The sequence below is a fragment of the Salarias fasciatus genome, chromosome 11, assembly GCF_902148845.1.
Source record: "Salarias fasciatus chromosome 11, fSalaFa1.1, whole genome shotgun sequence".
NCBI lineage: Eukaryota > Metazoa > Chordata > Actinopteri > Blenniiformes > Blenniidae > Salarias > Salarias fasciatus.
The window spans coordinates 17,152,291-17,173,899 of NC_043755.1; the positions used below are offsets into that span (position 1 = coordinate 17,152,291).

Sequence of the window (21,609 nt, forward strand, 5' to 3'; positions counted from 1 at the left end):
ATAAACAGGATAACTGATGTAATTTGTAATAATTTATGTAATTTTGTGCTGATTTTCATTATTTATTGACCAAAATTTTACTTGGAATAATAATGTAATGCACAGTTTGCTGCAGAATGTTTGTTGCATGTATGTACGTTGCAAAAAGTAACTAAAGTGGCAGTATTTATCATGTTTTTTGTCATCACACTGTAAGAAAACTTCAACCTCATGTTGTTTTACCTTTTGAACAAAGTTGTGTAAATGTGTTTTTTAACATGCGTACTTGAAAAAAATGCTTAGGCTGCAGTGGCACCAGCAAAATATTATTAACTGCCGCCATCATCTTTATTATTGATGACAACATTTTGCTGTTTGTGTATAAACACCAAGTCATTGAGGGAAACGCACGCAACAAAGTTCAGAAGCTAGTGTGGAAAACTGAGGCCATCTGGTGGCCAAAACCCGAATTACAACATCAAACGACTGCTGAATCAATAACCAAAACACAAACATGTATAGACCGCATTCAAAGAAGAAACCTTGAAATGCTGTTCATAAACCCAGAAAAAATATCAGAACTCTAAATGTGAAAATATGCACAGGTTGGCTCCAAAATGTCTCAAATCTGATTTGCAGAATTCGTTAATACCTAAATATTTTGCTTTCCCTATTCCTATATTGACAGTTGAAGCTACTAAACATAATTAGCCATCATTTTTACTGTTTCTGAAACAATATCAATACCTTCTGATGAATTGGAAGCTGCAGGAGCAGGTGGAAGTGTTAAATGTAAATGAGATGGGAACAATAAGATATCTAGAGTCATTTCAATTGTGTGTAGTTATTAAATACTTGTCCAAGTCGTCTAGCTGTGAATAATTCACACACATATGTACCTGGCTCATCACTTTACACCTGTATTGTGTTCAGTTCCGGGAACTTTGGCGACCACTAGTGGCAAACTGGAAACATTGCTGGTAATAATGACACTCCAGAGATTTTATTTTTCTCCAAAGTTGGATTTTAATTTGTTGATAAACGCATTCCAAATGTCAAAAACAGAATTTGTCAAAATTATTTTAATTTGCTGAGAAATGCATTTCAAACATCAACAACAGCAGTTGTCAAAAACATATCAAACTTTCATTGTAAGCTATTTTAAATTAACATTAAATTAAATGGTAAACATTAAATATAACTATGTAGCAGAGCGGGTTAATTACTGATTCAAGCCACTCGTTTACAGATCAACTCATACACTATTTAACACACTTTTTGTTCCTGGGTGGAAAGTACATTTTCCTCACTTATACCTGGATCGATCAAAGATGTGGTCATTACAATGTTTAAACTTTGGTTTTGTCTTGGTCTTTGGTGATGAAATAGCATTTCTTTAGGTAAAAATCGACATTTCACAGCTTTTGGTATATTAATTAGGTGAATAAAGCAAATAAATGACAGAAATTTGCTTTTATTTCTAAAAGTATTGTTTACAAAAAAATGGATGCATCCCAATATACATACATGCTTCATGGAACTGGTCTTAAAAGTAAAGTTTAAAGGGCAAAGTGAGTGTTTTTTCTCTTACTTTTAGCAGAAGCAACCAGGAAAAAACACTTTCAAGCCAGGAACAGAGAAAAATTGAAATTTTGTTACGTAGTGATATTAAAGATTAAACAATAATAATACACAAAATAAAAAAAAAACACTGAAACAATCCATCAGCACATACAAGATATTTGAAAAGTAGCTGATCAGAGCATCTTTACTCATGGTTAAGTGATTAGATCTAAAGTTTAATCATGAGTGGAGTTGTTCAGAATGGGTTAAACAACGCTGTTACTACACAAATATAATATATATACAGAAGTGTACATCTGTTACAAAATATTACAAACAGCATTCCACGTGTAGTAAGAAAATTCAAAGATAAAATCAGTTTCGTCTTTGAGCAGTGGCCTTAGCACCAGAAGAGAAGAAAGAGAGGAACAACACTGTTTCTGAAACCTTTCAAACTGAGCCTGTCATTAGAATATGTTCTGCCGTGGAGATTTCAGCACAAGGCAGCAATTTTTTAATGCTCCTCATGGTAGGAAATTTTTACTTCTTCAGACTTTGCAGGACTGACATTTACCTTCATACAATTAAAAAAAAGCTAATCTGCTCCCTTCCTCTTATGAGTCGTTTTTGTTCCAGAGCAAAGGGAGTTTTACAGAAGAGAGCGGCTAATCCATTCTGCACAGCATGAAATGCACAAATACAACTTTAAAACCTTCAAAACATCTCCAGAAGTAACAAAACAGTTGTTTTCAGAATTTTTGTCAGATATTTTGTAAGGCGAAGAAAGACTCCCATCCATATTTCTATCGCGTTGCCGGAGTAGGGACTGTTTGCTACTGCTTCCGTCCGGAGCTACTAACACACGTCTGATTGGTGAACTTGAACGGAGGAAGCCACCCGGGAGCAGTGAGCGAGGCGGCTGATATCTTAGTGCACGCAGGAGTTACGAAGCCGTTGCTTTCCGGGTTACATCCTCCACCTCCTGAACCCCATCACCATACTGCAGCCGTAGCAAAACGTCACAATGAATGCAAATATCTGGAAAGGGGAGCAGAGAACACATTCATGTCTTCATGTATGAACACGCACGAAACTGTTATTGAGCTATTGAATGAGCTGCCTTGAGAAGGTGAAAATTACTTACTGTGGCTGCTACATTAATACTGTACTGCGTGCCAGTCAGGACTGTGAATATGTTGCCTCGGGGGTAGGTTACACACAGGACGGTGTCGGTGCTGTTTGGCAGCGGAGTGATGTGCGCGCCTCCGTTCGCCGCCGTCGTCGCTGCCTCCAACACGAAGGCGGCGAAGTAGAAAAGGACAGCTATGAAATGGTAAAACACATCCTGGGAAGGAAAGAGAGAAAGAAAGCTTCAGACAAGAAACTGTCGAGGCAGTTAAATATGATGACTGGAGAGACTGTCGCAGTCTGGAAACCAACCGAGTGTTTGTGAATTAGAAGGACCAACATGTGTCATTGCCCTCAGTCAGACATAATGGGGCTCACAGAGCTGCTAATCATCTTCCTTTAAACAAGCTTTTCAGGAATGTCGCCATTATTCTACTAAGAAAAGGGAGCTAATGATAATATTTGCAGGTCAGTTGAGTTGGAGCAAAGTTGATATGTATGATTAACCTGATCACCGGCTGTAATATTGCAGATATCTATGCATGCAAGTTATTTCATAACTTCATTTACAAGCAGAAGGTTCATTTAGTAAAATTCCTGTGGAAGGAGTGTTCGCTCACACCTTGTTCCACCAGTATTGATAATGATTTTTTTTTTTTTTTAAGTTTATGGCCCTGGTAACGATTTACGTCACCTATCTCTGGAGAAGGTTAGTGTTTAAAATGTGACACAGAGTTCACTTCCATTCATCGTCTGGACCTTCTTTATCCAACTGCCGGATCACCGCTCCAAGCAGACTTTGGGCACAAGGCGAGACGCTGTACATCCAGGAGAGGTTGACTAACACACAGCGATACAGTCATGCTCCTTCACACACCTTCAACTAGTTTAGACACCAATGTCATGTCTTTAGGCTGTTGGAAAAGGTCAGAGTGCCTGATTAAAACTCATTAATGCACAAAGAGAACATGCAAACTCCTTGTACTAACCCCTGTACTACTGTACCCAAGTGAACGTAAATGCAACACACGGGATAAACAATTTACATGAAAATATAACTTTTTTGCATTTTTTTTAATTTTTTTTATTACAAGCAGATATTCAATTGAAAGGTGCTTTTTAAATACACGGAAAAGTCATTTTCCATTTGTATGATTGTATGATTGGTCTGCGGGTAGATCAGTGATCTGTGGTCATGTTTGCAGCACAGGTCACCATGGTGATGCCTGCAGGTTAACGGATAGTCACCTTCGTGACAACACACACAGCTAACCATTAATCCTGTGTTAAAGCACGGCCCCTCTTCAATCCTCAAAACTGCCACACAGTCTGTCAACTGAAGGAAGTGGACAACATAAGATCATAAAGATGTAGGAAAACAACAGTAAAGAATTTAAGACACAATGAAATATCCAGTTTTTACTGAGTGGGAGGAGTTATAGGAAAGAAAAGAGGGGAAAAAAGAGAGAAAGTGATTAAGGACATGCAGAGAGCGAGCGAGCCTGAGGAAGGCAGGTTAATGAGAGTTTGTGCTGCCGACTCGGAGAGCCGGGTGGGACTACAGGCAGGCCTTTGTTGCGTTTTAGCGTGAGCTCATCATCCATGTCATTCATTGTTCGGCCGAAAACAAACAACCCCACACGCCTGGCTACTCCTGGGAGCAAGGATCTGGAGCCCGAGGAAAGGCTCGCTCTGTCTGAGAGCCCAGACGCCACTCAGGGCTCAGGCCGCCACAAAGACATTACACAAGTGCGTTTTCACTGTTCCTCTCTCTTCTCTCTGTTTCTTTTTGTAGCGACTGAAACGCTGGTCTTTTTTTTTTTCCTGAAACACATTCCTGAAAATGTGTGCTGATCTTAACCATGTGCCATGTGTTCAACTGATATAACTATTAAATCACATTGTTCTGCTTGAGGTTGACGTGATCAGGCACATTCACCTCTGCACACACACACACACTGTCATTCACACACACTTATTGGGAGCAACCCGGGTTCAGTATCTTGCCTTATTAGGACAGTTGAGTTTCAACTGCCCCATATAAATATACACATGAGAAAAGCTCCGCCCCCTTAGAGGGAAAGTCCACTCAACTTGTAATTCTATTGTAATCTCATGTTACACACGAACAGGGTTTGATAGAGCCGTGGTTGTTTGGTATGTAGAGTAAAACCACCGAGACGAGGCTCGCTGAAACACATGTCATGCACCAAACACAGCTAATCAACTAAATCCCTCACTGGCAATCATGGTGACTTACTGTGAAACTTTTAGAGACTGATGCTGATTCAACTCAGTGCTTTTCATGAATCTTGTCTTTCAAAAGTTTCTTTGATCCTCAAAAGCAGTTTTAAAGTAAAAAAAGATGAGATCAACATTTTCTGAGCTGCAGTTTTTTTTGTATTTTCCCACTGAAATGAATTACAAATCATTCCCGTGCTGGTATGCAGAGGACGGCGAAGTGGATCGCTGGCTTGCTTCGCAGTTAGAACGATCCTGGTAAATTACCGTCGCGATCACTCCAGCTTACCAAAAAGTTCCAATCTGTGTTGATGCGGTCAGCCAGACCGGTGATGAGGAGGGCGAGGTAGGCAGAGGAGAGGAAGAAGGCGGTGACAGAGACGAACATCACCCAGCACTGCAGCAGAGGCACGGGCACATTGGAGGAAGCCACCAGGATCCATACCAGACCACCGAATATCTGTCAGCACACAAAACAGATCAGTCCATGCAGATCTCGACTCCCAAAAACAACGCTGGCGGAGAAAGGGTCCACTCGGATGGATTTAAGGAAATATCTGCAATGAGTCCAAATGAAGCTTTAATTTTGTCTGAATATATGAAGGTTTTCAACAATAACTAATAGAATAGTCTGCATGAGTCTGATGCTCATATATACCACAAAGCGTTTTACCTGACATCCACGTCTGTTAGCACGCCATCAAGACAAGAGCAGAATAAATACAGCGCAAATACCACCACTGGAGGTTCTCCCTGCAGTGAGATGCAAATTAATATTTGTATATTGTAAATCTGTCAAAAGTGTTCTTGGTTTTTTTTTATCTTAAGAAAATAACAAAAAATGTTTATAAAAATGCACATTATGTTTAACTAAAAAAACGAGTGCAGGAAGAAAGCCAACAGTTACAAAAAAGGTGACAACTTTAAATAAAATCACCAATTTTAAATATTATTTGCAGTAATAGTGTTTCAAAACCTAATTCTAAACATTTTGAGCTGAAATGGCAACAGATTATTATCGATTGTCAGCGGTGAGCAATAGCTGCAATATCTACATTCAGTCACCTCACTTTTCCATTTAGGAAGGAAACCTGTGGCTCTACTCCATGTCATAGTTTCAAACAGATTAATCTGGAATCCAATCTAGAACATGGAAGCCAGTGGAGAAAAAGTGTCTTGGATGCAGATTATTCAGAATTCAGAAGCGTTATTTAAATCTGAAGCAGCTCGGAGCCACACAGTTCAGTTCATGACAGTAAAACCAAACTTCCAGCAGCTTTAAGACGAGGTACAGAAACGCTTCCTCTCATCTTATCACTTTCCTTCCTCTCGTCACTTGCCAAGCTTTCCACCAGGTCAAGTTTATATTCAGATCTGGAAGTTTGTGTTTCCTACACCCTTCCATTGTGTGGGTTACTGACTGATGTTGACTTGTTTGTTTGTGGTTCTCCGTCCTTTAGTTTTCCTTCTTTCTATCCTCTAACCCTAATGAGGGCAGAAGAAGGCCAAAACCTCTGAGTTTGGTTCGTTCTGGGAAAAGGATGTTTTCCCTTTTCCACTTTCACATTTACTTGCTCATGTGGAATTGTTTGGGTTTTCTCTGTTTCATTCGAATGCAAAGTGCTATGCGTTGGTTTTAATGACGATCTTTTGAAAATGAAAGGTTGCTCCTGAGTACTCCCACAACACAATATTAAATACAAATTTGATATACTTTTTAAAGTTTAATTCTTATCTCAGAAATGTGTGCTTATAGAAACACACGTTTTCATATCTATTCAACAGTTTGTAAGACTCATGTTCTTAATCATAGATATTTCATGAAGGAAAAATAAATTGCATCCCTGCTATTAACTGTGGTTAAACATAAGTACTGTGTGTAGTCTTTTATTAAGAGTGCTTTGTATTTTAATCTGAGCATTGTTATGACAACAGTACTTTTATTATTTTCATTTATTATTTTAAGCAAATTGTTAGTCATCTTTTCATCTTTGACTATAAACCAGGTCCTGCAGTTAATTACAGGCATAACCAGGATGCAATTTGCTTGTAAGGATGTGGACAAAAATGATGAACCATCAAATGTAAAAATACATTTACAGTCTGCAGCAGAGGTATCACCTTCTGTTTGCATCACAGCAAGTACAAAATGTGGGTTAGATGGCAGATATCCAACGTTTTTAATAAAAAAAAAAGGTAAATGTCACTTTCAAAGCTTGATTCTTACTTAAAAAATTATAATTGGTGCTGTGTGGAGTATAGACTCGCACAGTGTAGGTTTGGGGTTCAAATACTGAACCTATCCAATTTCTATGTGGAGTTTGCATGTTCTTCATGCGTGTTTGGATTTACACAGTCTCACATGCATGTGAAGTTAATTGGTAACCCAAAACTGGGTGTGAATGTGAGTGTGTGTGGTTGCCTGTCTGTCTTTGTTTGCCCTGTGATGGACTGTGGCCTGTCCAGGGAGTATACTACCCTCACCCACTGTAACCTGGGATTTGCTCCAGCGCCCCACGACCCTGCACAAGATTAAGCAGTATAGATGGATCGATGGATGGATGAAGACAGCTGCGGTCTTTTACTTCAAAAATTAGAATCTACTCTAACTTCATGCATCCTGCACATCTGGAATATTAATTATGGCTTTACATTTAAATTTCAGTTAATATGAAGTCACACTGTAACCAGATGTGAAGCTGTGAGGCTTTGTGTTTCAGTTTCCACACAATCCTGCATCTGATTTCATCAAATGAAAAACCACAGACAAACAAACATACACTGGCTTAAATATGAGCTTCCAGGAGCAGACAGACGTGCAAACAAGCAGTGAAGTAAGTGAATGAGTAAAGTAGCATGTATACAGAGGGAGGTCACCTTGCAGGATCGACTGTGACATTGTAACACGGAGTTGTCTACGCTTTGTGAAGTTATATTAAAGCAGATCTAACAGGTGCTGGTCAGATCTTCACACAGAGTGCCGGAGACGTGGCTTGAGGGGACATTTCCCTAACTTTGGCTCTCAAACACAGGCGGTAAAGTCAATAAAGAGAGCCTGAGGCTCTCAGTGTGTTTACTGTGAGGGGTGTTTACACAGAGGACCACACATCTCATCAAACCCAACTGGACTCACCGATTACTGACACACACGTGGATTTAATGATCAGGTGTAAGCTTTAATAATAATATTAATGGACACTTACTATCTCTAAGCAGACGAGCGCTCCGGAGTACGTCCGCAGCACGTCCAGTCCCAGAGGCAAGGACAAGACCGGCGCCGGGAACGAAGTGGCGGCGGGATTAGCGGCTGCTGGCTCCGACATCTCTGTGTCTCCCTCTCTTCTTCCTCTTCTTCTTCTTCTTCTTCTCTCTCTGTCTCCCCCTCTCTCTCCCTCTGCCTCTCACCCTCTAGCCTCCCACAAACAAAGGCCGGGAGCAGCGGGAGAAATTCCTGCGGGGTCATGTGTCCCCGAAACAGGTCGGACAGGTGCAGCGGCCACTCCCTGGAAACCCGCGCTGCGTTCAAGGGCATCACGGAACTCCTGCATCCAAAACAAAAATCAACACTAACTCTTTTTTTTTTTTCACCCCTGAAAAGTAGAAGATCATTTCACTTTCACCAGCTTTTCAATATTTGTATTGTATCACTTCATAACTTTTCGAAGTGATATGCCATGCTGTACAATTCTTCCAAAGATTCAAAATAAACAGACTGGTCAGTCCTCAGCATTTGCTGATAAAGAGGAAATAATGCATAAATCCTGTCACTGAATTTTTTTTTTAACAAATGAGTAAAAGACAAACGGTTAAACATCAACTTTGCATAATTTTAAACATATTCATATATGATCATGTAAGTGACAATGAAATAACCAAGAGGTCTTTATCAGCCCTTTAAACTTTAAATTTTTACAATGAGCAATAAATACTTACCATATAATAAAGCAAATGCACTCTTCAATGAAGTTGCTTGAGATAAGCAATTGTTATATAATATATTATCTAAGGATTTGGCAGTGGAACAAATAATATCCACTTTAAGTGTTTCTTGTTTCTCCTATCTTAAATGAGAAAAGCTGTTGGCACAGTCAGTCGTATCCTAAGGAGGTCATTGGATTGGTAACGCCTTTATTTCTTTGGTTTTATCTCCACACCCACATTGTCAATTTTACTCTGTTCACTGTATGCTTTTCGTGAATCCAACACCACTGACTCCCTGTGTAAGAGTGCTGTGTGTTAACAGACACCTGCAGACATCCCAGCTAGTCAATCACACAGGGGACATCCAAGAGTTGGAGTCACAACTGTTCAGAAAAAAATCAGGGCTGAGAACTTAAACAGTGCTAGAGCAGAAACACTCGAAAACAAATATTGATTTAAGGCTTAAAAGGTAAGGGGCAAAAAGAAAAGCTGATTTACAACCAGATTTATTTTTATTGTTTTTGCACAAATACAGAAATAACACATCAATAGTGAATATTCATTTTGGGGGGACTGCTTTTTTTAAACATTAATTTTAAAGGTATATTTGCTCTGTTGCTCAAAGCAGTTGATCTTGAGTTTCTCCTGGAAAATCTGCGGTGAATGATTAGCCAGGGGTTGGTTTATGTGAACCAATGTTGATTTAACCTCTGAAAGGGCTCAGTTCAGTTTAGTTTGACGTTGAGATGAAACACTTTCAAACTTTAGTACACTTACCTTTAAAGACAGGAAACAATCAATTAAAGGTCTGTAATTACGAATAGGGAACAGAAGCAGAATTTTCTGATCAACCACCTAGTGTGCCCTCCAGCTGTCATTAGTTAAAAATAATGTGGATCAATGTGTAAAAGCTGCAGCCATTATTGTATTTAAATGATGGAAATGAAGCTCAAACCTTAAAAGTGATATGAGCTGGTATTATAGAGGAATTATGATCATTTCCTCGATTTCATTTTGAGGTTTTGAGAATGTCCTTGTATTTCTTTTATCCATGAAAAAGAAATAAAAGTCAGATATGTATGTGTTGGAGGATGAGCCTCCCTTCACAAATGCAATGAAAGATTATCATAATCAAAAGTAAAAAGATAGGAGCATAAACAATTTTTTTCTTCTCAAATCAGCCTGTTTGCATCCTGTAATTGTGTGAATGCCTGAGGCATTCACACGTTTATTTTCCTGTTTCTTTATTATTATTGTGTGAATGCTGAAGGCATTCACACTATTACATTCCTAAGCTTTATTATTCTGCTTCTTCTTACTTATTCTGACTTCTTCCGCCGTTTTTTGGCAGGCTTCTCCTCCTACAAATTTTGTCCGATTTGAACCATTCATATATCAAATTGTGCAGCTTTTTAAGGACTTTCCGGCTATGTTCTAACTTTTTGATATCTCTTAAACTTTTTGAAATATTTCAACTTTTGTGCAACTTTTTGCCCCATGTTAACGGATGGAGATTTTTTCAAACTTTGAAACCTTATAACTTTTTCAAATCTTAACCGATTTTAACCATTCAACTTTTAAAATATTCAACTTTTTAAACCCTTTCTTCAACCTTTTTAAACTTTTTAAACTTTCTTCAACTTTTTGAAATATTTCAACTTTTTAAAATTATTTTTAACATTGAAGTGGATGGGAAAACCCTTCAACTGACCTTTCAACTCCTTCAACTTTGAAACCTTACTACTTTGTCATACTTTCACATAGACAAGTCATTTTACTTTTAAAACGTAGGCATTTTTGTCCTTTATTCAGGTATGTAGTATCATCTCAAGATCTTTCACCAAATTCAAACTGTGGGCCTTGAAGTACAGAGAGAATTTCAGTCGCTTTTGGAGTTTACAATGGGTGTGTATTGGAAAAGCTAGAGTGGGAGAATCAAATTTAGAGTGCGGGAGGCTCTGAATTTTAACCAAAAAAAAATTATTTTCTCGTCCGTACGGCCACATTTCTGGCTCAATCTGCACAATAACCCCTCAAAACGTAGGAATTTTTCTTGTGACCCGTACAATTGAGTCACTTTGTCTCTATCTCAAACGGTTCTCTCTCCAGAGGCATTTGTTTGAGGAGAGTGCAGAATTTTCTCCCATCCGCTCCAATGCATTTTCGAGACGCCTGAATCCAAAACTTCACTCGTGTTCGCACAATTGGTATGGCTGAATGGATGATCCTACAGACATGATTCCTGCACCATTAAATTCACGAAAGGCTTCTGAATCTGACTGTGTGAAAATCTTTTTCAATTTCGCCTTTCGGTCCCTGAGAAACGCCATTTCTTCAACCATGTGCACTCCATTAAAAAGTGCTGATTCACTGTCATGGCTGCTGTGCAGCTGGTCTCCATAGCAACAGACACACCTGTTGTGCTGACTGCTGCTTGATTAGTCTGGATTTTTCCATTAAGACTGGAGCTCTATTGATCCTCTGTTACTCTGACACTGACTCCACTGCTTCTTCTACATTTTTCAACCTTTTTCAACTTTTTTAAACCGTTTTCAACCTCTTTCAAGTATTAGAAGTGTTTTCAACCTTTTTCAACTTTTTTCAACTTTTTGCAGCGTTTTTACATTTTTTTAACCTTTTTCAGCTTTTTGCAGTGTTTTCAACCTTTTTCAAACTTTTTCAACTTTTTGCAGTTTTTTCAACATTTTTCAAACTTTTTCATCTTGTTGCAGTGTTTTCAAACTTTTTCAACATTTTTCAGCTTTTTGCAGTGTTTTCAAACTTTTTCAGACTTTTTCAACTTTTTTTTAAACTTTTTCAACTTTTTGCAGTGTTTTCAACCCTTTTCAACATTTTTTAACTTTTTGCAGTGTTTTCAACCTTTTTCAAAATTTTTCAACCTTTTTCAACTTTTTTCAACCTTTTTCAACTTTTTTCAACCCTTTTCGACTTTTTGCAGTGTTTTCAACATTTTTCAACCTTTTTCAACTTTTTGCAGTGTTTTCAACCTTTTTCAACATTTTCAAGTTTTTTTCCAGTGTTTTCAACCTTTTTTAAACTTTTTCAACTTTCTGCCGTGTTTTCAACCTTTTTCAAACTTTTTCAACTTTTTGCAGTGTTTTCAACCTTTTTCAACATTTTCAAGTTTTTTTCCAGTGTTTTCAACCTTTTTTAAACTTTTTCAACTTTTTGCCGTGTTTTCAACCTTTTTCAAACTTTTTCAACTTTTTGCAGTGTTTTCAAACTTTTTCAACCTTTTTCAACTTTTTTTTAACCCTTTTCAACTTTTTGCAGTGTCTTTCTACCTTTTTCAACCTTTTTCAACTTTATTTCAGGGGTTTTCACCTTTTCTTATTCAGTTTTTCTGCATTACAGTTTAACATTTTCAGCTCAGCATTCACACTTGCAGTTTCTTCAGGAACTGCAAATTTTTTCTAGTTATTATTATTATTATTCTGACTTCTTCTGCCGTTTTTTGACACGCTTCTACTCCTTCAAATCTTGTCCGATTTGAACCATTCAGATATCAAATTGTGCAGCTTTTTAAGGACATTCTGGCAATGTTCTAACTTTTTAATATCTTTTCAACTTTTTGAAATATTTCAACTTTTGTGCAACTTTTTGCCCCATGTTAACGGATGGAGATTTTTTCAAACTTTGGAACCTTATAACTTCTTCAAATCTTAACCGATTTTAACCATTCAACTTTTAAACTATTCAACTTTTTATACCCTTTCTTCAACCTTTTTAATTTTTTTCAACTTTGTTCAACTTTTTGAAATATTTCAACTTTTTAAAATTATTTTTAACATTGAAGTCAATGGGAAAACCCTTCAACGGACCTTTGAACTCCTTCAACTTTGACCCCTTACAACTTTGTCATACTTTGACATAGACACTTCATTTTACTTGCAAAATGTAGGCATTTTTGTCCTCTATTTAGGTATGTTATCTCATGTCCACATCTTTTACCAAATTCAAACTGTGAGCCTTCAAGTATGGAGAGCATTTCAGCCGTTTTTGGAGTTTACAATGGGTGTGTATTGGAAAAGCTAGAGTGGGAGAAAGGAATTTAGAGTGCGGGAGGGTCTGGATTTAAACCAAAAAAATAATTCTTTTCTCGTCCCCCTGGCCACATTTCTAGCTCAATCTACACAATTACCTCTCTAAACGTAGCCACTTTTCTTGTGACCCGTACAATTGAGTCACTTGGTCTCTATCTCAAACGGTTCTCTCTCCAGCTGCATTTCTGTGAGGAGAGCGCAGGATTTTCTCCCATCCGCTCCAATGCATTTTGGAGAGAGATTTTCTCACTCAAATCCAAAACTTCTCTCATGTTCGCAACATCACGGTGGCTGAATGGATGATCCTACAGACATGATTCCTGCACCATTAAATTCATGAAAGACTTCTGAATCTGATTGTGAACAAATCTTTTTCAATGTCACCTCTGGGTCCTCGAGGAATGACATTTTCTCAACCATGCGCACTCCATAAGAACTGCTGGTTCACTGTCATGGCTGCTGTGCAGCTGGTCTCCATAGCAACAGACACACCTGTTGTGCTGGCTGCTGCTTGATGAGTCTGGACTTTTCCATTCAGACTGGAGCTCTATTGATCCTCTGTTACTCTGACACTGACTCTGCTGTTTCTTCAACTTTCTTAAAGTTTTTCCAACTTTTTGCAACGTTTTCAAACTTTTTCAACCTTTTCCAACTTTTTGCAACGTTTTCAAACGTTTTCAACCTTTTTCAACTTTTTGCAGCATTTTTCAACTTTTTCAACGATTTTCAACTTTTTGCAGCGTTTTCAAACTTTTTCAACTTTTTTCAAGTTTTTGCAGCGTTTTTCAACTTTTTCAACGATTTTCAACTTTTTGCAGCGTTTTCAAACTTTTTCAACTTTTTTCAAGTTTTTGCAGAGTTTTTCAACTTTTTCAACTTTTTTCAAGTTTTTGCAGCGTTTTCAACCTTTCTCAACTTTTCTCAACTTTTTACAGTGTTTTCCAACTTTTTCAACGATTTTCAACCTTTTTCAACTTTTTAGAGTGTTTTCAACCTTTTTTAAAACTTTTTCAACTTTTTGCAGTACTTTAAAACTTTTTCAACCTTTTTCAACTTTTTGCAGTCTTTTCAAACTTTTTCAACTTTCTGCAGCGTTTTCACATTTTTCAAGGTTTTTTTTTAACTTTTTGCAGTGTTTTCAACAGTTTTCAACCTTTATCAACCTTTTTCAACTCTTTGCAGTGTTTTCAAGCTTTGTCAAAATTTGTCAACTTCCTTTTCAACCTTTCTTCTTGAACTTCTTCTGCATTACAGTTTAGCATTTTCAGCTCAGCATTCACACTTGCAGTTTCTTCAGGAACTGCAAATTTTTCTAGTTTTTTTTTTACCTTCCATTCCCCAATCACACTCACAAATTTAAATAATCATAAACAAAGAAAAACATCAATCAACCAGGAAATAAAGAAAAAGTAAAAGTGCATGTTATTCAACCTGCCTCAACACACCTAAAAAAAAAAAAACTATTTCTGAATGTTCCCTGGGAGTATTGGTAAGTTATTTGAGAATTTGAACCTAATTTGTATGAATTTGAAAATTAACCAGATCAGTGAATTATAATGTTTTCTACTTCAAAAGTAGTGATTTATTTGTTATCTTTTTAACCAGTGTAGTAAATTAACCTTATGACCTTTTTACAGTACAGAAAGTAGAGGCAAACTTTAGTTGGATATACTAATTGAGCATGGAGGAACACAGGTTTCATAGATATGGTTTGATGAGCAGCTCTACCTTTTTCTGTCAGCGTGTCTTGTCAGCTCTGGTTCAGCTGAAGACACAGAAACACACTGGAAATTTTTCTTTCTCTGCTAAAGCTCCAGACTTTGAGACTCTTCTCATGAGTAAAAAAAACATTCCTCCAAACTTAGTGTCACATCAAGCATCGAAGTGAGTGCATTCACCTATTGAAAAGGTAAACTAAAGAAAATTTCATTTTGGATACTTGAATACTTTTAAATTGCACTTTTAAATTTTATTTATTTGGATTTGTGTATAAATGCCTTTTTCTCCATAGTACAGTGTTGGTTGTGATTGAGTTGATGAGTGAGGCTTTTCAGTGAAATCTATATAATTTAAGCTTTTTTTGAAAATGCTTCTCAGTCATTGCACTTTTTGCATGAAAACACCAAGTGTGTGCTATGTTCTGATTGTCTGATTGTTATGTCAGCCTTATGATTAATGCTTGAAAAAGTGATTGAATAGTTTTAATGGGATAATGTTATTTATTCGTTGAGTGGATATTCAGCTAAAGTTATATATTTTGAATCTTTTTGAAATTACTTCTCAGTCGTTGGACTTTTTTATGCAGCAAATTGAGCATAAAAGGGAACATTTCCATCTCTGGTATTGCTACTTCTTGGTTGTTTTGGTTTGTCATGAAACTTGTTTTTTGTGTAAGCACACTCTGATTTTCTATTCTACTGGCTCAGGTTCATACTGCACTGTATTGTCATTCAATAATTCTGGAAAGATGAACATTTTGGCAGCTTGTCATCAAAAGTCAGAACCATGGCCAGTTAAATTATGGTAATTTAAAGAACCCGAGAGGATGAAGTCCGGAAAGTACCAAGTGCATTATAAAAATTTGTTTATTGCATGTTTAACGAGGTGTTCAACCAATTTTTTTTTTTTAATCCAGTATTATAGAACTTGGATTTCATGAGCTCTCACATGATCAATTTTATCGATGTGAATAATTGCAAAAGTGTTCCTTTTACAATTCTGTAGCAGTTGTCCTCAGTAGTTCCTTTAAATTCATTATCGAACAAAAAAACTTGTGTCACTTGCAAGTAAAACCAATTTTAAAACACCAGAAACTTTACAGGTGTTATTTATGTAAAATAGAAGTTTGGGACCCAGGACTGAGCACTGGAGAATGCCACAAGCCATGACCATTCGTAATGAAGTAAAGTTTCTCAGCTTCACAAGCCGACAGCTTGTTGGAAGGCCAGCTGTCCATTGAATAACTGTCTTTGTCTTATATAGCACTTTTCTGGACACTCAAAGACACTTTACAATTGCATTAATTATTCATTCCATACCCGGTGGTGGTAAGCCAAGTAGCCAAGACTAGCCTAGAAGAGCCTAGCCACCCTACAAAGGAATTTAATTACAGCCACTTGTATCCAGGATCTTGTCGTTTTGGTCATGACCCAAAGCTCATGACTGTAGATGAGGGCAGGAACATAGATTAACCGGGAAGTTTAGAACTTCACCTTCGGCTTAGCTACCTCTACAACACGACGGACTGATACAATGACTGCATCACTGCAGACGCTGCACCAATTCACCTGTCAGTCTCACACTCCATCCTTCCCCCGCCCGGTGAACAAGACCCCAATATACTTGACCTCCACCACTTAGGGCAGGGTCTCTCTTCCGACCTGGAGAGGGCAGACCACCTTTTTCCAGTTGAGGATAGAGTTGCCAACCGTTCCTTGAAAAACGGAATCGTTCCGTATTTGGATGTAAAAGTGTGCGTTCCGTACTGAGCTGAAAAGGAACGCACTTTGTTCCGTATTTCTGAGAGTCAAAACGTGAGCAATGGAACATGCGCTTTTTTTTTTGAAAACTTGCAGTAAATTGTTCACCGGCTCTCTGACGTTCTGTGACCAATGAGCTGACAGAGATAGCTCGACAACACAGAATCACTCTTATCCCATTGGTCAAAAAAAGACCGTTCCTAGTCGGCTACGGCAGCTCATTGGCCAGTAGTCAGTTTGGTCACAGAGCGCACAGGAAGAAGTAAATCAAAACATTAAAGCAGCGCAGCATGGCTTCCATAGACATGTAAGTTTGTGCCGTTTCCATATCAGATATATCATGTTTAGTTCATTGATTTGTGTCTGCTGCTGCAGACTGTGGAGTGTTTTCAGTTTAGAAACGGAACCTTGTTGGTTTTTTTGTTCAGAAGGTTTTTCAGTTTTGATTTTGCACTTTTTTAGTTGAAAATAAAAAAAGGAACATGTTAAAATCCAGAAGAGACAGCAGCTGTTTGATGCTATTTTGCACATTTAGCAATAAATATTAAGACTGTGACTTTAACGCGTTAGTTACGATTAATTAATTACAGAAATTTTAACGCGATAAAAAAATTATCGCAAATTGTCGCGGAACGTTTGTCACCGGACGAGTTTCACCCGGACATATTTCGCTGTGACACCACAACGAAACAGCTCCCGACTTGGTGACTTTCTCGTTAAATCTGGCGACTTTCCAAAGCCTCCTGCCGACTTTTTTTGTCAAAAGCGACTAGCAACAAATTTAGCGACTTTTTCTGGTGCTCTGGAGACGTGACAGGACGTCTCGTTCTGCAGCTGCTGTCCTCAATGAGCTGCGGTGCTGCGTGAGCCCCTCCCCCGTCCCAAAGCACTCACAGGCGGCCAGTCTGATGCAGCGCTCCCTCCTGCAGTCAGAGCAGAGAGGAGACCCACACCACTCCTCCACACTTCAAATGAATCGCGTGTGCGCAAATACGCCACTGCTCACTTGCTGACAAACCAAGAATAAACAGAAGAAAATTCATTTGTAGTTCTAAACATATTTAGGGTGTTTTTTTAACTCACATTTTGCTTCTCCCATGACGTTATTCCTCTCTCCTACAGCGTCCATTACAATTACATGCAAATTGCAAATTAGGTAACGACCTCATCTAGCAACTTCTGGCGACTTTTAGGACAGCCAATAGTGACTTTCCTTACTGGGGAGTTGGCAACACTGCTCCCGACGACAGCGCACTACTTGGTCTCGTGCACAGAAAATTTAGATTTAAAAAGCCAGCGGATGGCAGCGTGGATAAAACCAAAGCTGTATGCATATTGTGCAGCAAAGAATTTGCATACCATCGCAGCACATCGAGCCTGGTATATCATCTGAATGCTAAGCATGTCGCAGCAGCGGCCAACACGCAAGCCTGGCATACAGCTAGAGTTGAAGAGGACGTCACTCCGACTACTTCAAGGACCCTCGCCCAGCCCAACAAAAGTTTCACTAATCAATGTGTATTGGTTTATTTGTCTTGGTTAAATTCCTCCTTCCCTGCTGAAAAAATGAACAGTGTTTTGTTGCTTAAGCTTATGTATCACTATATTGATTCACTATATCAAAATCCATTAGAAAAAGAAAGGTCCTCGCTGATCTCGGGTCAAATATCGATATGCGATTAATTGAGATTAATTAATTACAAAGGCCCTAATTAATTAGATTAATTTTTTTAATCGAGTCCCACCCCTAATAAATATAGAATAGAATAGGAATAGAAGACTTTATTAATCTCACAGTGGAGAAATTTACAGGTGTATCGGCTCATAGAACCCACAGCGGGGTGCAAAAGTAATGAATGGTGCAATAATTAACAAGTAACAGTGCAAATCATACTAGGATTGATAATACAAGCTAAAGACAATGAAGATCTAACTGTATGTACAACCTGAATCTTAAAAATATAACAGGAAATATATAATATATACAATATAGACAATACAATATGCAATATATGATGCAATATATATGATATAATATATACAACATGCTTTAGCAGAGTGAATGGATGATAAAGTGTCGCTGGGGGGGGGGGGTGCAGGATATTATAATGTCCAGGATTATTGCTCATATTCTACACAGTAGAACTGTACAGTCTGACAGCGGTGGGGATGAGAGGCCTGTGGTAGCTCCTTCCTGCTCTGAGGGTCTCAGTCTCCTCTGAAGGAGCTGCTGAGCTGCTCCACCGTCCGGTGCAGTGGCTGAGACCTGCTGTCCATGATGATGATACTTGAATGATAACTGTCTCACTGTAGGCCTCAAATACAAACTGATCAAATTGATCATGAGTTATTGCAATCTTGCAACTGTAGGTGTAATGCAGTAGCCTAATGTGTTTTTACAGTCTGTAATAGGTATAACTGTGGCAAAATGCTGTTATATATGTGTTTTTCACCCCCCAAAAACCCAGTTTTTTTCAGCTGCCCGCGAGAGGCGTTCCTTATTTCAACCTCTGGGAGTTGGCAACCCTAGTTGAGGACCATGGCCTCAAATTTGGAGGTGTTGATCTTCATCACCGTTGCTTCACACTCGGCTGCAAGCCGTCTCAGTGCATGCTGTAGGTTCAGGCCCAATGAATCCAACAGGACAATGTCATCTGTAAAAAGCAAAGACAAAATCCTGTGGTCCCCGAACCAGACACCCCCTGACCCCTGGCTGCTCCTAGAAATTCTTTCCATAAAAAATATGAACAGAACCGGTGACAAAGGGCAACCCTGCCTGAGTCCAACATGCACCGGGAACAGGTCCGACTTACTGCCTTCAGTGTGGACCAAGCTCCTACTTCGGTCATACAGAGCAGGACATACCTTAACAAGGAGAATCTGAGGTTCGACTATCAGTCGCATCATGTTCTCCAGTACCTTGAAATAGATTTTCTTGGGGAGGCTGAAGAGTGGGATATAGTTGGAGCACACCCTCCAATCCCCCTTTTTGAAAAGGACAACGACTACCCTGGTCTGCCAACCCAGAGGCACTGTCAACGACCACCATGCGATGTTACAGAGACCTGTCAACCAAGACAGTCCCTGCACATCCAGAGACCTAAGGTACTTCGGGTGAAACTCGTCCACCCCCGGTGCCTTGTCACTGAGGAGCTTACCAAGCACCTCAGTGACTTCAGCTTGGGTGATGGATGTATCCACCTCTGAGACCATAGTCTGTGCTTCCGCAGAAGATGTGGAGACAAGATTGCGGAGGTCTTCAAAGAATTCCTTCCGCTGTCCTATAAAATCCCCAGTCAAGGTCAGCAGCTCCCCACCTCCACTGTAAGCAGTGTTGGCAGAGACCTGCTTTCCCTCCTGAATTGCTGGATTGTTTGCCAGAATTTTGTGGATGCCAATTGATAGACCTCCTTCTTGACCTCCCTGAACTCCTCCCAAACCGAAGGTTTTGTCACCACAACAACTCAGGCTGCAAGTCTCTTGGCCTGCCAGTACCCATCAGCTGCTTCAGGAATCTCACCAGTCAACAAGACTTGACAGGACTCCTAGGGCTACTAACTGGAGTACGTAAAAGGGAACACATAGCTCCCATCCTGACTTGCCTTCAATGGCTGCCTGTGCACTTTTGAGTTAATTTTAAGATTCTTTTATTTTGTATTTAAATCTCTGAATGGTTTCACCCCGCCTTACCTCTCTGAGCTGCTTCACCCCTACACTCCAGCTCGGTGCCTGAGGTCAACTGATAAACTGAAGTGGCGAGGTCCAGGTCCAAGACACATTATTACTCTTTGACTTTTAACCCAGTTTGAGACTCTGCTCCCGTTTTAGTGTTTTATTGTTGTCATTTAATTGTGTTTATTGTTTTATTGTACTTTTTTTTTTTTTTTTAGATTTTCTTGTCTGCTTATGTTCAGGACTTTGTTGCAATAATTGTTGTTTTAAAGTGCTTTTTAAATAAAGTTGATATTCCATACAGACTCTTGCCAGAACAGGGCAGTGCACCAAGATGCAATTGTACAGGACAGCGACCAAACATCTACTGTTGCAATACCACTGGTGATCTGATGGAAGACAACACCCATGATTAGACTTGCCTCCAACACAATCTCCACCTTGTCAGTCACAGATGGGACAACATTTAGGTTACGCGCTGATGGGATAGGATCTGGATGCATGGGCCTTGCTTAGCTGCTGATGTTTTGTGTGCCTGCTGAAAGCCAACAAGTTTGACTTGGAAAGGTTCTGACTTCTGGTCGACCAATATGATGGCCTCAAACTTCTGGTCAGCATGAATTTCATCTAGAGCTTCGAAATGAAGTCCAGTATAAGGGCCAAAACTATTTGTCAATGTTTATTCTGAGTTGTCTGTCTGTATCTCAATCTGTCCAAAGAGAGTCATCAATGTGTAAAAAAAAAAAATCGTGAATGTGAGGCTTCATCTTAAAAAGTTGTCTGTCCTTAATTAGGTTCTCAAATGTGTAAAAACTCTGCTACTCTGTATTAAAATGTATACACATAGTACGAGTTGCCAATGTGTGCAGAGTTGTCAAAGATATTTAAACTTGAAAAATGTTCACATTCAGCTTCCAGTTCTGAAAATCAAACAACTCACGTTCACGACTCACTTTTTTTGTTTTTTTTTTGTCTGTTTGTTTTTTAAGACAAGAATGAGTTCTTTTGCCATCTCTTGTTGAGGACAGCAAATAAATTTAAACATCCTAATAATTTAAACTCAGAAAATTCCATGTGGTGTTTCGTAATTCACTTGTGTCATTCAAACCATTAAAAGCCGTATAGCAGCTACAGAAAGACAACCACTTTTCATCTTTAAATATGGGTTAACAGTGATTTGTGTTGGGACAGCTTAAAAAATAAAACTTATCTGTTACTTTTGACTTTCTCCAAAGCTACTTCATTGAAGTTACTGCAAATACATAAATAGTTACTCCTGCATCAGTTTTACTTGTCTCACTCATCGATGCCTGTCTGTGTGCTCACAGCTGTAATATAATGGTGTTGGTGGAACAACATGGTTCATGGGTTGATGAGTGAATTGAATCCTGTAAGCTGTGAGTGAGAGTGTGTGTGTTTGTCCTGTGATGGACTGGAGACCTGTTCAGGGTGTTTCCTCATTTCGTCCTTACATTCAACAAGTGATATAGAAGTTTAAGTTTAGTGGATTAATGACATATACAGTACCTAATGCAAAGGATTTGATTTGAGGAAGCATTTAA

General features: G+C 38.7%; 1 protein-coding gene across 1 annotated transcript; it reads right to left on the minus strand.

Moving 5' to 3' along the window:
* Window positions 1-996: 996 nt before the first annotated feature.
* mal2 (mal, T cell differentiation protein 2) lies at window positions 997-8,414 on the minus strand. The gene is made up of 4 exons (XM_030103705.1): window positions 8,115-8,414; window positions 5,201-5,371; window positions 2,687-2,887; window positions 997-2,580 (listed from the first exon to the last, which is right to left on the minus strand). The coding sequence occupies exons 1-4, from the start codon at window positions 8,232-8,234 to the stop codon at window positions 2,509-2,511; spliced, it is 564 nt and encodes a 187-aa protein (XP_029959565.1). The 5' UTR covers window positions 8,235-8,414; the 3' UTR covers window positions 997-2,508.
* Window positions 8,415-21,609: the final 13,195 nt, after the last annotated feature.